The following is a 16,285-nucleotide window of genomic DNA, read 5'->3' on the forward strand; positions in this document are numbered from 1 at the left end:
TGGCATGTAGAGAAGGTTATGGCTTATATGTGTAGTGATGTGTAGAGGTCATGGATTATGTGACAGTGGCATGTAGAAGAGAAGGTACTGCTGGCTTATGTGATAGTATGTAGATAAGTGTGTGCCATGTGGTAATGCTGTATGTTTATGTGGGCGGCAGGGAGAACCACTGCGAGATCGAGCGTCGCCGACGCAACAAGATGACGGCGTACATCGCCGAGCTGAGCGACATGGTGCCCACCTGCTCGGCCCTGGCCCGCAAGCCGGACAAGCTCACCATCCTCAGGATGGCCGTGGCCCACATGAAGGCGCTTCGGGGTGAGTACACATCCTTCCCCTAGGATATCCTTCCCTGCATCTCCAGTGTCCTACATCCTTCCACCCACCCCAGCCCACCTCCCAGTCTACAGATGAATACCTACAACCATCATCGTCCACCTACTACTGCTAGTACTACAACTACAGACACTGTGTGTCCTTCAACAGCTACTTACTGTATGTATTGTTATGTCTAGTGTCTTTCACGTCTGGTATATGTTTCATCCACACCTGACCTGACCTTCACTACCGCCTCTTGTGTGTGTACAGTTCCTCGTGGTCGAGAACGGTCAGTTCCGACCAGTTCGGCCCCTGTGATGTCATGAGTCTAAGATTTATACAAGTTCAGAGCATCTTATGAAGAAATTGGCTGAATCTTACGTTTATGACATTGAAAGATAATGCATGGAAGACAGGTTCTCCAACATTCCTTAGCAAAATAACAATCATGTTCCTCTCAACTTACAACTGGGAAGACTAACACCATGTACGTACCATCAGCACGACTCTTATGTACGGTCGGTTGGAGCTACTGAATTATGGTACGTTGCCAGCCGCGAACACCACCACTAACCACCACCTCTTCCACTAACTATAGAAGCACCCTTGACATAACTACACATTGAGCTTCATACGATGTCCATCACTAGATGGATCGCCTTCCACCTACCATTCTACGTGTACTGTTAACTATATCAATGGCAAGGGTAACCGTAGGACCTGCATCATTAGGTGTTCAGTTGACAACATAGATTGTGTCCCCATCACACTAGCTCAGGATCACGTGACATAGACTGTATCACTGATGCCGTAACCTCTCCATCTGCATTGTTTATCGTACCATCCTTATGATTGATGACACTATCATCTTCACTATCTGCACCACGAACTGTGTCATCATTATCTCGAAGAATATCTCCTGTACCAACCAGAAACTATGCCATCAATGTCAAGAATCACACCTTAACATAAACTATGCCATTATCATCAAGAACCATACCAACCTTCCCATAAACTATGCCATTATTATCAAGAACCACACAAGCTGCATCATAAATTGTGGCATCATCATCACAAATCATATCACCTGTGTCATAGATTATGACATCTTTATCAAGAACTATACCATTTTTCACCATAAACTCTTTGTTATGGCACGACCAATTCTGTCCATTGACTCGACTGTTTATAATACCAGGTGTTTAGCTATTTATTATCCTTGCTAATTTACCGTATAATCTTGCATTTTCTTTCGGTCCAACCATACCACTCTTTGGACACAACCAAGGGATGAAGACCAGGTGGCATTCCTCCACGTGTTGTGAACGAGTGTGTGTATCTCAACTGTCGACCGTGGTTGTTCCTGTGTTCCTCCTCTGTCGGAAATCGAGAATGTTCCCATCTTAGTATCATGTATTGGTGCAGCAGTCCTAGCAAACAGTGGACGTTATATCCGTTCCAGTAGTCAGTATGTTGCTCCAAATTCTGTTTCCAATCTATGAATCTCTCCTCAGTATCCACTTACTTAAAGCATCTTAAGTATCATAGTGTTTGCTCTGATCATCAGTTTGAACATCGTAAGGCGGTATCCACCTTCTTGATTTATTTATATGTAGTCATCGTGTGTGAGAGACGAAGGGTAATCCTGCAGCCCATGATGAATAAAAAGCTTTCCGCACGGCATGACTCCCTTTCCCTGGGCTGCACCCCGTCACTGTTTTACCATATCTGGCCACCTTTCTAAAGGCCTCTCTCTTTCCTCTTCAACACCGTGTCCCTCAGGGTTCTGTCCTGTCTCCTCCGCTTTTCCTGCTTTTCTTTTTTCATGTTTTCATTTTTTCATAAGGTAACTACGTGTACGGACACACAACGACTCAACATGCATTTCTCCGCCTCTTTCATATCTGCTTAGTCTTCCCTACGTAGATTCCATCACTGTGCCAGGCATAACGCAGTTAAATATAACGCTTGAAACCCTTCTTCCTATTTTTCCTACTAAACTCCCTCACAGCTCTCTCATCTCCTTTCAAGGGAGAAAACCACACTCAACACAACTCTGATGATTGTAACCCACCCACAACACAACCTTGGTAGAAAACCACCCGCAACACAACCTTGATGGTAGAAAACCACCCGCAACACAACCTTGATGGTAGAAAACCACACGCAACACAACTTTGTGGTAGAAAACCACACGCACCACAAACTTTCTTGGTGTCATGAGGACATGCTCCCTCTCAACACAGATATGTGTCTCGAAAGAAATTCAGTGTTCAGCCAAAGATTTTTCCTGAACAGTTAGTCACATTACACAAAAGATTAATACGTTCTTGTTTATAACACTAGTGTCACGTGTAGGGAGGCTCCAGCTCCACATACGTAACAGAATCGAATGTAAAGCAGTGCGAATCCAGCTCTCCAGTATGACATCAGTGCTTGATCCTCTTGTGCACTGGTGCTTCTCTATCCCTCGTAATGGATAATCCCTCGGTTTCTGCCCCAGGAAATTAACTACCTGTGTGCCCCGTCATTACCTGCACTACTTATATTCCGCAAGCCACTCCGTTACGTGATTGCTGTGTCCTGTGTGTTGGCAGGTCCAGAGTTGAGCGGGCCGTTGAGATGATGTTGACTGGTATACACCACGAACCCGTGGAAACTCATGTCTTTCCTAACACCTACGTCCTGTGCTTTTTTTTTGTAAAGGCAGGTGTTAACCATTTTTTTAAAAACTGTCAGAGTGTACCTGCTCTTCTCGTTAATCACCTACCGCTCAGACTATACCTGATCTCGTTAATCACCTACTGCTCAGACTTTACCTGATCTTCTCGTTAATCACCTACCGCTCAGACTATACCTGATCTCGTTAATCACCTACCGCTCAGACTATACCTTATCTTCTCGTTAATCACCTACCGCTCAGACTATACCTGATCTCGTTAATCACCTACCGCTCAGACTATACCTTATCTTCTCGTTAATCACCTACCGCTCAGACTATACCTGATCTCGTTAATCACCTCCCGCTCAGACTATACCTGATCTCGTTAATCACCTACCGCTCAGACTTTACCTAATCTTCTCGTTAATCACCTCCCGCTCAGACTATACCTGATCTCGTTAATCACCTACCGCTCAGACTTTACCTAATCTTCTCGTTAATCACCTACCGCTCAGACTATACCTGATCTCGTTAATCACCTACCGCTCAGACTATACCTGATCTCGTTAATCACCTACATCATGGAAAGCTTAGCCTCAGTGAGGACTTCCGTCCATGACTTGTGTTTTCAACAAAACAAAAAATCTGTACCTCTCATGGTTTATCCTCACGTCAAAACACTAACTCTCCCACCTATATACCTTTAACTCTCCCACCTTCACCACTGAGTCTGCCACCTACACCTCAAAATACCGTCTTCACCATCTAAACCTGTAACTATCGCTTCTTCACCGCTGAGTCTACCACCTACACCTTCAATTCTGCCACCTGCACCACCAACTCTGCCACCAATGCCTGGGACTTTACCACCATGAGTATTAAATCTGCCACTTAGGTAGATGGTCGCTCAAGTATGAGACACCATCACTGCCCGTCCCAGTAAGTGTCACCACACCAAGCATCGTTACCAGGGACTCAGCCATGTTCCTCTCATTGTACACAGACTCTCGCTAACCACCACCCACAACACCACCTCCCCACAACCCCTCATATACCACCAAGTCTCCACTTCCTCCACACTTTACTTGTACGGCGGAAACTTCAGCCACTTACACCTGGGTTGTTATAATGGTTGTTCACTGCTGCCATTATCCTACTCATACTGCCGGCACTGTCACACGTGCCACACTTATTGTGCGCATCAGACGTCACTGCAACAGTACAGTCACCGCCATTACCATTCTCTGCCGTGCACCACTGCCACTGTATAGCCTCTACTACTGCACACCCTCCACCACTCCCTCTGTACACCCTCTACCTCAACCTCTGTACACCTTCCACTACTTCCACTGTGCACCCTCCAGCACAGCCTACACCAATACCAACAACCTCCACCACTGACATTGTATAACCTCCACCACTTCCACTGTACAACCTCCACCACCACCATTTTACATTCACCACCACTACCACTGTGCACCCTCTACCACTAACACTCTACCACCAACGCCACTTGCATTCTACCACCTATATCACAACCTTTTCTCCACTATCGTCTTTACCTCTGTACCAGCAACGCCATTGCCCCTGTACCACGTACATCACTACCTCTTCACCACCACCTTCACTACCATTGTGCCACCAACGCCACTGCCACTTCTCACCTACATCACCACCGCAGCACTACCAACGTTACTACCACTATACCATTAACGCCACTTCCACGTAACCACTTACATCACTTTCTACGTCACTGGTGATGCACTAATACCACCACTGTATGATACTACTACTGATGTACCACCTACACCACTGGTAATGCACTACCACCACTGTATAATACTACTACTGTTGTACCACTAACACCACTGGTAATGCACCACCACCACTGTATAATACTACTACTGATATACCACCTACACCACTGGTAATGGACCACCACTACTGTACCACCTACACCACTGTCACGATACCACCACTGCCAGTATTAGTATACTTTATGTGGACGTAATTTGTCGGTTCATATGGTGTTCTCTCACAATTATAGACTCATTTAAGCACATTTTGGTGATTGGTGATTTTTTTTTCTATTTCTACCGTGTGTTGGGCGGAGAGGCTCGTGTTTACCTGTTGTGCGAACATGGCAACAGGTAAGTGTCGACTGAAGCAGGAGAGGTGTTTGGGTACTGCACACAAAATGAGACTTTAACTCCTTAAGCACGACGGTACCACACTCGGGCACGACGGTACCACACTCGGGCACGACGGTACCACACTTGGGCACGACGGTACCACACTCGGGCTGGACGGGACGACCCATGAAGTTCGTAACATGTGCCGAATATCACTGTGTTGTGGAGTGTGTGTATGGTTAAGTTAGATGTGTGTGTGTGTGTGATATTTGTGACTGCTATTTGTATGTTATTCATGTGTTACCCTGTTTCTTAACCTTGTATATACGTAGCAATCTTTACTCGTTTTACACACACACACACACACACACACACACACCACACACACACACACCACACACACACACACACACACACACACACACACACACACACACACACACACACACACACACACACACACACCTAGATCATTATTGTAACTCACACTGCAGTACTGACTTGCAACACGTCAGTAATGACCATATTCCTGTAATAGATCGCAAAATAATGGAGGACTTAAGTTAATGACGCAAGGAGGACTAGACAGGAAAGAAGGTCAAGTGAAAATCATTTTTCCGAAGGAAATGTTGGTGGATTCCCGGCTGCAAATGTTGCCAATGACAGCTTACAACACTTCATTGGTGGGTTGGCAGGAACTGGAGTCGCTGCCCAATTTATTCTGTCCCGTCCTACTCACGAGGCAGGCTCTTAGCACGGAAATCAATCCATCTGCCATGTAGGTGTATCGTTGAGAATTACCATATATATATATATATATATATATATATATATATATATATATATATATATATATATATATATATATATATGGGAGGGTATTGATTAAGAGGGTCAAGGCATGTACAGAGCATCAGAACAGAGCATCAGATTGGGAAAGAGCAGTGTGGTTTCAGAAGTGGTAGAGGATGTGTGGATCAGGTTTTTGCTTTGAAGAATGTATGTGAGAAATACTTAGAAAAACAAAGGGATTTGTATGTAGCATTTATGGATCAGGAGAAGGCATATGATAGAGTTGATAGAGATGCTCTGTGGAAGGTTTTAAGAATATATGATGTGGGAGGCAAGTTGCTAGAAACAGTGAAAAGTTTTTATCGAGGATGTAAGGCATGTGTACGAGTAGGAAGAGAGGAAAGTGATTGGTTCTCAGTGAATGTCGCTTTGCGGCTTGGGTGTGTGATGTCTCCATGGTTGTTTAATTTGTTTATGGATGGGGTTGTTAGGGAGGTGAATGCAAGAGTTCTGGAGAGAGGGGCAAGTATGCAGTCTGTTGTGGATGAAAGGGCTTGGGAAGTGAGTCGGCTGTTGTTCGCTGATGATACAACGCTGGTAGCTGATTCGGGTGAGAAACTGCAGAAGCTGGTGACTGAGTTTGGTAAAGTGTGTGAAAGAAGAAAGCTGAGAGTAAATGTGAATAAAAGCAAGGTTATTAGGTACTGTAGGGTTGAGGGACAAGTCAATTGGGAGGTAAGTTTGAATGGAGAAAAACTGGAGGAAGTGAAGTGCTTTAGATATCTTGGAGTGGATTTGGCAGCGGATGGAATCATGGAAGCGGAAGTGAGTCACAGGGTGGGGGAGGGGGCGAAAGTTCTGGGAGCGTTGAAAAATATGCGGAAGGCGAGAACATTATCTTTGAAAGCAAAAATGGGTATGTTTGAAGGAATAGTGGCTCCAACAATGTTCTATGGTTGCGAGGCGCGGGCTATAGATAGGGTTGTACGAAGGAGGGTCGATGTGTAGGAAATGAGATGTTTGAGGACAATATGTGGTGTGAGGTGGTTTGATCGAGTAATTAATGAAAGGGTATGAGAGATGTGTGGTAATAAAAAGAGTGTGGTTGAGAGAGCAGAAGAGGGTGTTTTTAAATGGTTTGGCCACATGGATAGAATGAGTGAGGAAATATTGACCAAGAGGATATATGTGTCAGGTGGAGGGAGCGAGGAGAAGTGGGAGACCAAATCGGAGGTGGAAGGATGGAGTGAAAAAGATTTTGAGCGATCGGGGCCTGAACATGCAAGAGGGTGAAAGGCGTGCAAGGATTAGAGTGAATTAGAACGATGTGGTATACCGGGGTCGACGTGCTGTCAGTGGATTGAACCAGGGCATGTAAAGCGTCTGGGGTAAACCATGGAAAGTTTTGTGGGGCCTGGATGTGGAAAGGGAGCTGTGGTTTCGGTGCATTATACATGACAGCTAGAGACTGAGTGTGAACGAACGAGGCCTATGTTGTCTTTTCTTAGCGCTACCTCGCGCACGTGCTGGGGGAGGGGGTTGTCATTTCATGTGTGGCGGGGTTGCGACGGGAATGAATAAAGGCAGCAAGTATGAATTATGTACATATATATATATATATATATATATATATATATATATATATATATATATATATATATATATATATATATATATTTTGCTTTGTCGCTGTCTCCCGCGTTTGCGAGTTAGCGCAAGGAAACAGACGAAAGAAATGGCCCAACCCACCCCCATACACAATGTATACACACACGCACGTCCACACACGCAAATATACATACCTATACATCTCAATGTACACATATATATACATACACAGACACATACATATATACCCATGCACACAATTCACACTGTCTGCCCCCATTCACTCCCATCGCCACCTCGCCACACATGGAATACCATCCCCCTCCCCCCTCATGTGTGCGAGGTAGCACTATGAAAAGACAACAAAGGCCCCATTCGTTCACTCTCAGTCTCTAGCTGCCACGCAATAATGCCCGAAACCACAGCTCCCTTTCCACATCCAGGCCTTACACAATTTTCCATGGTTTACCCCAGACGCTTCACATGCCCTGGTTCAATCCATTGACAGCACGTCGACCCCGGTATACCACATCGTTCCAATTTACTCTATTCCTTGCACGCCTTTCACCCTCCTGCATGTTCAGGCCCCAATCACTCAAAATCTTTTTCACTCCATCTTTCCACTTCCAATTTGGTCTCCCTCTTCTCCTCGTTCCCTCCACCTCCGACACATATATCCTCTTGTTCAATCTTTCCTCACTCATTCTCTCCATGTGCCCAAACCATTTCAAAACACCCTCTTCTGCTCTCTCAACCACGCTCTTTTTATTTCCACACATCTCTCTTACCCTTACATTACTTACTCGATCAAACCACCTCACACCACACATTGTCCTCAAACATCTCATTTCCAGCACATCCATCCTCCTGCGCACAACTCTATCCATAGTCCACGCCTCGCAACCATAGAACATTGTTGGAACCACTATTCCTTCAAACATACCCATTTTTGCTTTCCGAGATAATGTTCTCGACTTCCACACATTCTTCAAGGCTCCCAGGATTTTCGCCCCCTCCCCCACACTATGATTCACTTCCGCTTCCATGGTTCCATCCGCTGCCAGATCCACTCCCAGATATCTAAAACACTTAACTTCCTCCAGTTTTTCTCCATTCAAACTAACCTCCCAATTGACTTGACCCTCAACTCTACTGTACCTAATAACCTTGCTCTTATTCACATTTACTCTTAACTTTCTTCTTTCACACGCTTTAGCAAACTCAGTCACCAGCTTCTGCAGTTTCTCACATGAATCAGCCACCAGCGCTGTATCATCAGCGTACAACAACTGACTCACTTCCCAAGCACTCTCATCCACAATAGACTTCATACTTGCCCCTCTTTCAAAAACTCTTGCATTCACCTCCCTAACAACCCCATCCATAAACAAATTAAACAACCATGGAGACATCACACACCCCTGCCGCAAACCTACTTTCACTGAGAACCAATCACTTTCCTCTCTTCCTACACGTACACATGCCTTACATCCTTGATAAAATCTTTTCACTGCTTCTAACAACTTGCCTCCCACACCATATATTCTTAATACCTTCCACAGAGCATCTCTATCAACTCTATCATATGCCTTCTCCAGATCCATAAATGCTACATACAAATCCATTTGCTTTTCTAAGTATTTCTCACATACATTCTTCAAAGCAAACACCTGATCCACATATCCTCTACCACTTCTGAAACCACACTGCTCTTTCCCAATCTGATTCTCTGTACATGCCTTCACCCTCTCAGTCAATACCCTCCCATATAATTTACCAGGAATACTCAACAAACTTATACCTCTGTAATTTGAGCACTCACTCTTATTCCCTTTGCCTTTGTACAATAGCACTATGCACGCATTCCGCCAATCCTCAGGCACCTCACCATGAGTCATACATACATGAAATAACCTTACCAACCAGTCAACAATAGAGTCACCCCCTTTTTTAATAAATTCCACTGCAATACCATCCAAACCTGCTGCCTTGCCGGCTTTCATCTTCCGCAAAGCTTTTACTACCTCTTCTCTGTTTACCAAATCATTTTCCCTAACCCTCTCACTTTGCACACTACCTCGACCAAAACACCCTATACTGCCACTCTATCATCAAACACATTCAACAAACCCTCAAAATGCTCACTCCATCTCCTTCTCACATCACCACTACTTGTTATCACCTCCCCATTTGCGCCCTTCACTGAAGTTCCCATTTGCTCTCTTGTCTTACGCACTTTATTTACCTCCTTCCAGAACATCTTTTTATTCTCCCTAAAATTTAATGATACTCTCTCACCCCAACTCTCATTTGCCCTCTTTTTCACCTCTTGCACCTTTCTCTTGACCTCCTGTCTCTTTCTTTTATACATCTCCCACTCAATTGCATTTTTTCCCTGCAAAAATCGTCCAAATGCCTCTCTCTTCTCTTTCACTAATAATCTTACTTCTTCATCCCACCACTCACTACCCTTTCTAATCAACCCACCTCCCACTCTTCTCATGCCACAAGCATCTTTTGCGCAATCCATCACTGATTCCCTAAATACATCCCATTCCTCCCCCACTCCCCTTACTTCCATTGTTCTCACCTTTTTCCATTCTGTACTCAGTCTCTCCTGGTACTTCCTCACACAAGTCTCCTTCCCATGCTCACTTACTCTCACCACCCTCTTCACCCCAACATTCACTCTTCTTTTCTGAAAACCCATACAAATCTTCACCTTAGCCTCCACAAGATAATGATCAGACATCCCTCCAGTTGCACCTCTCAGCACATTTACATCCAAGAGTCTCTCTTTCGCTCGCCTGTCAATTAACACGTAATCCAATAACGCTCTCTGGCCATCTCTCCTACTTACATGCGTATACTTATGTATATCTCGCTTTTTAAACCAGGTATTCCCAGTCACCAGTCCTTTTTCAGCACATAAATCTACAAGCTCTTCACCATTTCCATTTACAACACTGAACACCCCATGTATACCAATTATTCCCTCAACTGCCACATTACTCACCTTTGCATTCAAATCACCCATCACTATAACCCGGTCTCGTGCATCAAAACCACTAACACACTCATTCAGATGCTCCCAAAACATTTGCCTCTCATGATCTTTCTTCTCATGCCCAGGTGCATATGCACCAATAATCACCCATCTCTCTCCATCAACTTTCAGTTTTACCCATATTAATCGAGAATTTACTTTCTTACCTTCTATCACATACTCCCACAACTCCTGTTTCAGGAGTACTGCTACTCCTTCCCTTGCTCTTGTCCTCTCACTAACCCCTGACTTTACTCCCAAGACATTCCCAAACCACTCTTCCCCTTTACCCTTGAGCTTCGTTTCACTCAGAGCCAAAACATCCAGGTTCCTTTCCTCAAACATACTACCTATCTCTCCTTTTTTTCACATCTTGGTTACATCCACACACATTTAAACACCCCAGTCTGAGCCTTCGAGGAGGATGAGCACTCCCCGCGTGACTCCTTCTGTTTCCCACATATATATATATATATATATATATATATATATATATATATATATATATATATATATATATATATACGTTGAAATGTATAGGTGTGTACATGTGCGTGTGCTGGCGTTTATGTATATGCATGTGTATGTGTGTGGGTTTGGCCATTCTTTCCTGTGTTTCTTTGCGCTACCTCGCTAACGCGGGAGACAGCGACAAATTATAATGTATATATATATATATATATATATATATATATATATATATATATATATAATGTCAGTTATGAAGCCTGATTTTTCTTTTTTCAAGTTGTATCTTGACCTTTTGTGATGAGGTTGTTCAATAACCATACTTTTGACGTAGAGATTTTTTAACCATTTTTTTTTTACAGTGTTGTCATCCATCCAGTTATTGTGTGTGTGTTTGTGTGTGTGTGTGTGTGTGTGTGTGTAGATATATAAATGAATAACGGTTAACGAATTTAGGCAGCCATTCGGCTGAAGATACACAGTTGAGGTATGACCGTGAGGTCGTGATACTAACATGTACACAGATCATGAAACATCTCAAGATCCAGGTAGGCAGGAGGTTTGCACGCTTCGGATAAGCAGGTGAGTGAGCTACATGTACACAGCCAGCGTGGCAGATATACAAGATACACAGTAAATACTGTAGTGTATATACTTTCCACTTAGTCGTGTGGTAGATGTTGAACAGCAACAGTAATACTGTAGTTGACGTACCACGTAGCCTGACGAACAGATCACTTAACTCTTTACCTGCTTAGCCCTGCGTTGGTGTGTGTGTGTGTGTGTGTGTGTGTGTGTCGATTTTTCTTCTATTATCATCAGTAAGCTGGATGATGGTGGTGTCGTGTGTGAATATATTATGTGGATGAACTTTCCCGTAGCGTGACACTGACCTGCCCTAATTGGTTCATTAGCCCGCCCGAGGAGGAGGTCTCTTCGCTACTGTTACTCTTGATGGCCTCCATAAAATGATAATAATAATACGCACGTCATTCTTGAATAAGTCACCAGGTTCGTGACCCTTTGATTGTGGACACTGCCATGATACAGGAGATTGGGTTAGTTATACGACGACCATGGTAGAGTAGATTGGGTTAGTTATACGACGACCATGGTAGAGTAGATTGGGTTAGTTATAGACGACCGTGGTAGAGTAGATTGGGTTAGTTATACGACGACCATGGTAGAGTGGATTGGGTTAGTTATACGACGACCATGGCAGAGTGGATTGGATTAGTTATACGACGACCATGGTAGAGTAGATTGGGTTAGTTATACGACGACCATGGTAGAGTAGATTGGGTTAGTTATACGACGACCATGGCAGAGTAGATTGGGTTAGTTATACGACGACCATGGTAGAGTAGATTGGGTTAGTTATACGACGACCATGGTAGAGGAGATTGGGTTAGTTATACGATTACGATGGTACAAGAGATTGGGTTACGCTATATCAGGTAGAGCTCTAAGTGTACGTAAGATAAATTGGTTTGTCACTGAAGACACACGGCACCACCCACATCCAAGACTACTTGGTACCTGTTTAGGCTTCCCTTGTCCCTTGCTCCCTCTGGTATTTGTATATACCAGGCGACGTAGGACAGGTGACTTGTGTTATCACGTGATGTGGATGATTTTTTTTTATATATATAACCAGACTGAAGTGTTATGTTTACCGTTATGAAGTTGCCGCAGTAGCGAGAGGAGATGGATGTTGTATGTTTGTTGTTGTAGATATCAGGAAACGCAACTGTTGGCGTTGTGTGCTGGTGTGTGTGTGTGTGTGTGTGTGTGTGTGGCAGGTGATATAGCAAGGCAGTGCGAGACCAGGGTAGAGTGGGAGGAAGGAAGTGGAACTTTGGGTACTTGCGACTGTAAATGGATATGTTTTTTTCATATTTTCATATATTTTTTGCATCGCAAGACCTGCGAATTTATGGTCCAATCCCACTCATCGTGTGGACGATGTTGCTGAAGAGGAATACAGAGTACACAACAGATCTAGAGACTGACTCCATGATTGAAGTATATTACTCAGTCATTTAGTGAGAAAAATGTTACCAAGGACTGGACAGCAATGAATAAATTATTTAGTCCTTTACATTGTAACTGAATTGTTTACAGAACATTGAACAACAGTGACTGTATTATGTATCAAGAACTATTTACTTGAGACGCAGATGGGATACCTTTTAAGTATTTGAGGTAGGATAGTGATCAGGGTGAAATGATTACACGTATGTAATAATCATTAAGAACCATCACTGAACTCGCTACTTTTACAGCAGTCAGTTACATGATGTGGCAGAATGTTAGGGTAGCATTGCTGGCAGATTTTACATATGGTCTTGTTCGCTGTCAACTGGAGGCGCAGACTCGATGAATATTTATGGCTGAGACTGACTGAGTCGGCCGACAACAGGATGTAGGTGTCTGCAGATCCTGGTAGTGGAGCCATATGTATATGGTTGTTATTGCAGGATGGTCATGTAATGTTGGGTGCAACTGCCGAAGGTCTCAGAGGGCTTAGTAAGAATTAGCAAGTTAGAAAACCAAGATGAAAGACGATATCAACAAAAACCTTTTATGGGTTAGAGTGTGAACAACGGTTGAATGACGAGACGAAAAAGAAGGATAAGAGGTACAGTCAGTGGCTTGGAGAGAAATCGCGGTATGCAAGAAGGTGAGGTTTGGAGGAGCTTGCTAGAAAGGATAGCCAGCATTTACTTGTCGTAGTAGAGTGCTTGGTGGGTATGTAGTGGAAGATTATAGAGCATGCATTATTTACACTTTTTTCACTGGGTGTGAGAAATGTGGACAGTCCGAGATGTCAAGAGTTGAGAATGACTCATGGTTTAAAGAAGGGGTGCCGCTGTGGTGTTGGTGGTGCGGATGTATGAAGATGGGTGCCAAAAGATGAAGTAAAAGCTGGTTATAAGTGTGGAGTAGAAGGAGGGACGGAGTTAGACCGTTAGCTAAATGGAGGGAGCATGTGATGAAGAGGGATATCATTGTGCAGGAGTGTATGTTGGTGGGGAAGGACGGGCTCAGGGAGCGGTCCTCTACAGTGGGACATCCCAGGTATGGCAGATGGTCCGTAGGAAGACGTTTGCTGACTGGATATTGATAGTTGGCTTACGCTCACGCTTAATGGGTCTTGGGCCATAGAAGGCCCTTTGCTTACTGGATAATGATAGTTGACACAGACTCGCCTCGCGTCCGTTCTTGTAGAAAAATGTTTGTATGTTGGTGTTTACAATTAATTTTTTCCGAAATGTTTTTGATATAGATCTGAGAGCTTTAATTTAACTGACACGCGGTAAACGCACAGAGATTACCTGATACATAGCCTTCAGCAGTGAGCGTGAAGGACGTCACCTCATGATATAAACAGGAGGCCGCTAATGGTGCGTGGTAATGGATGTTTTCTGTGTGTGTTTGGCTTACAAATGATGATGATGAAGACGCACGATGAAACTGATTTGACAGCTTGGCTCATGTTGAAATAATATCTTGTAAATATAATGATGTGATATGAGAATTCAATCATTACTAATATGAAAAGTTTTACGTAGGGAATTGACGGACATGTACTTTATTTTTGACGGCCATATACTTTATTTCTGAGTAATAAGGAGGACGTGGATGCTGCAGTCCTCCAGCGACAGAGTGATTGCCGTCAAGTACGTCATCAAGTTGTCAGGTGAGAGTAACCTGTGGTGGGGAGTGTTCGCCCAGGCATACCAAGTGAGAACAGCCTGGCACCCAGGTGTACGTGAGAGGCGTATGGTGGTGCAGTCCTGATCACATGATACCACGGGTGTACAGGCAGGCACACCCCGCTTGCCTGGGGTGGAGTAGGTGGACGGGAAGGGTGGTCGGGGACTTGCTCAAGCAGCGAGGTAAGAGGCATGCCATAGTGATGGCTGTGTGTGTGTACTTGTTGAGAAAGCTGAAGATTACGCCTTTTGGGGGCCATTATTATTGTTATTATCATTATGATAATTATTAGGTGCGTGGCTGTACTGCGGTGCTAGCTTTCTTCGCTTCGTTCATTTTTGTTTGGCTCTTTTATGTTGATGGAAGCGGTAAGACATGTTAAGGAATAGGTCATCTTTGTGTAACTATTAAATATAAGAACACTATATATCCTTGTGTTCTCGTTGCCAACGTTGCTAAAGGTCTTATTCGAACATCGTGAGATCAAAACGGTTTCATATAAACAAGTTTTGTCCAAGCATTTCATGATATTCAAACATGTTCCACGGAACCTTTGACAATACAATGTAGAAATATGATTCACATTTTTTCTCCTCACACAACACCACTGATTACCGTCCATTATCATAACGAATATACAACCCCAGGACCCCTTATACGGAGGGTTCCTGGGGTCATAACACCAGGACCCCATATCCAAGGGCTCTTGTAGCTTTAGTGCTGCGTTGCACTCAGTAGCAGGATAAGATAAACTCCTTTGAAGCAGGAAGTTCTTTCACGAGGTTGGACTTTGTGATTTTTCACTTACGGTGTGACCGCAAGCTGGTGGAGTCCAACAATGCTCGTGATTGTGTATGTATATATATATATATATATATATATATATATATATATATATATATATATATATATATATATATATATGCGGCCTTCTTCGTTTGTTCCTGGCGCTACCTTGCTAAGGCGGAAAACAGAAATGAGAACTGTCTTGTCGAAAGGACCTTCTCGCTCCAAAGGAGTCCGTTATTTCCCTCCTCCTGTTTGTAGCGCAGCCTTGAAGCAGTAGGAACCCCGTAAATGGGGTTCTGAGGTATGATGATACATGGCGGTAATGATATATCAACACACGGTTAGGTTTGGGTGAGGAAGCATGAAGGACTGGAGCAGACCGCAGGATGGTAGAGTTGGTCCCTGGCATGGTTGTATTGGTCACATTACGGCTTATGGTGGATATTTGTCTTATTATTAAGCTTCCTGAAAGATCGTGTTTCATGAAACTATTTAGTCTATCTTAATTCTGTAGCTTTCATCATTATCACCTTATCTTATGCATGTTTCATTGTTGCCCTCGCTTGGGTCTTTCTGCCTCGCCGTAGGCAACTCTGTGCCTCTTTCCATGGTTGCCCGTCAGCATGCCATCGGTAAGTGCTTAATGTACGCTAATGGACTCGTCCATCATTTGAGCTAATGGGAACATGATTAACACCTACGTAAGATGGTCTCTTACAAGTGATAATTGCAGCTGTGTGCTGAATGACA

The 16,285-nt window shown here is 43.8% G+C and overlaps 1 protein-coding gene across 10 annotated transcripts in view; it reads left to right on the forward strand.

Annotated features, from left to right (window-relative positions):
- Positions 1–16,285, forward strand: part of tgo (Aryl hydrocarbon receptor nuclear translocator homolog tgo) — a 942,634-nt gene that overhangs the window by 679,618 nt on the left and 246,731 nt on the right. For all 10 annotated transcript variants that reach the window (XM_071670630.1, XM_071670447.1, XM_071670539.1 and 7 more), the window contains one exon: positions 161–318. In XM_071670630.1, the coding sequence (XP_071526731.1) occupies positions 161–318 (158 nt within the window). The remainder of the gene's footprint in view (positions 1–160; positions 319–16,285) is intronic.

Source organism: Panulirus ornatus, chromosome 1 (genome assembly GCF_036320965.1).
Source record: "Panulirus ornatus isolate Po-2019 chromosome 1, ASM3632096v1, whole genome shotgun sequence".
Taxonomy (NCBI): domain Eukaryota; kingdom Metazoa; phylum Arthropoda; class Malacostraca; order Decapoda; family Palinuridae; genus Panulirus; species Panulirus ornatus.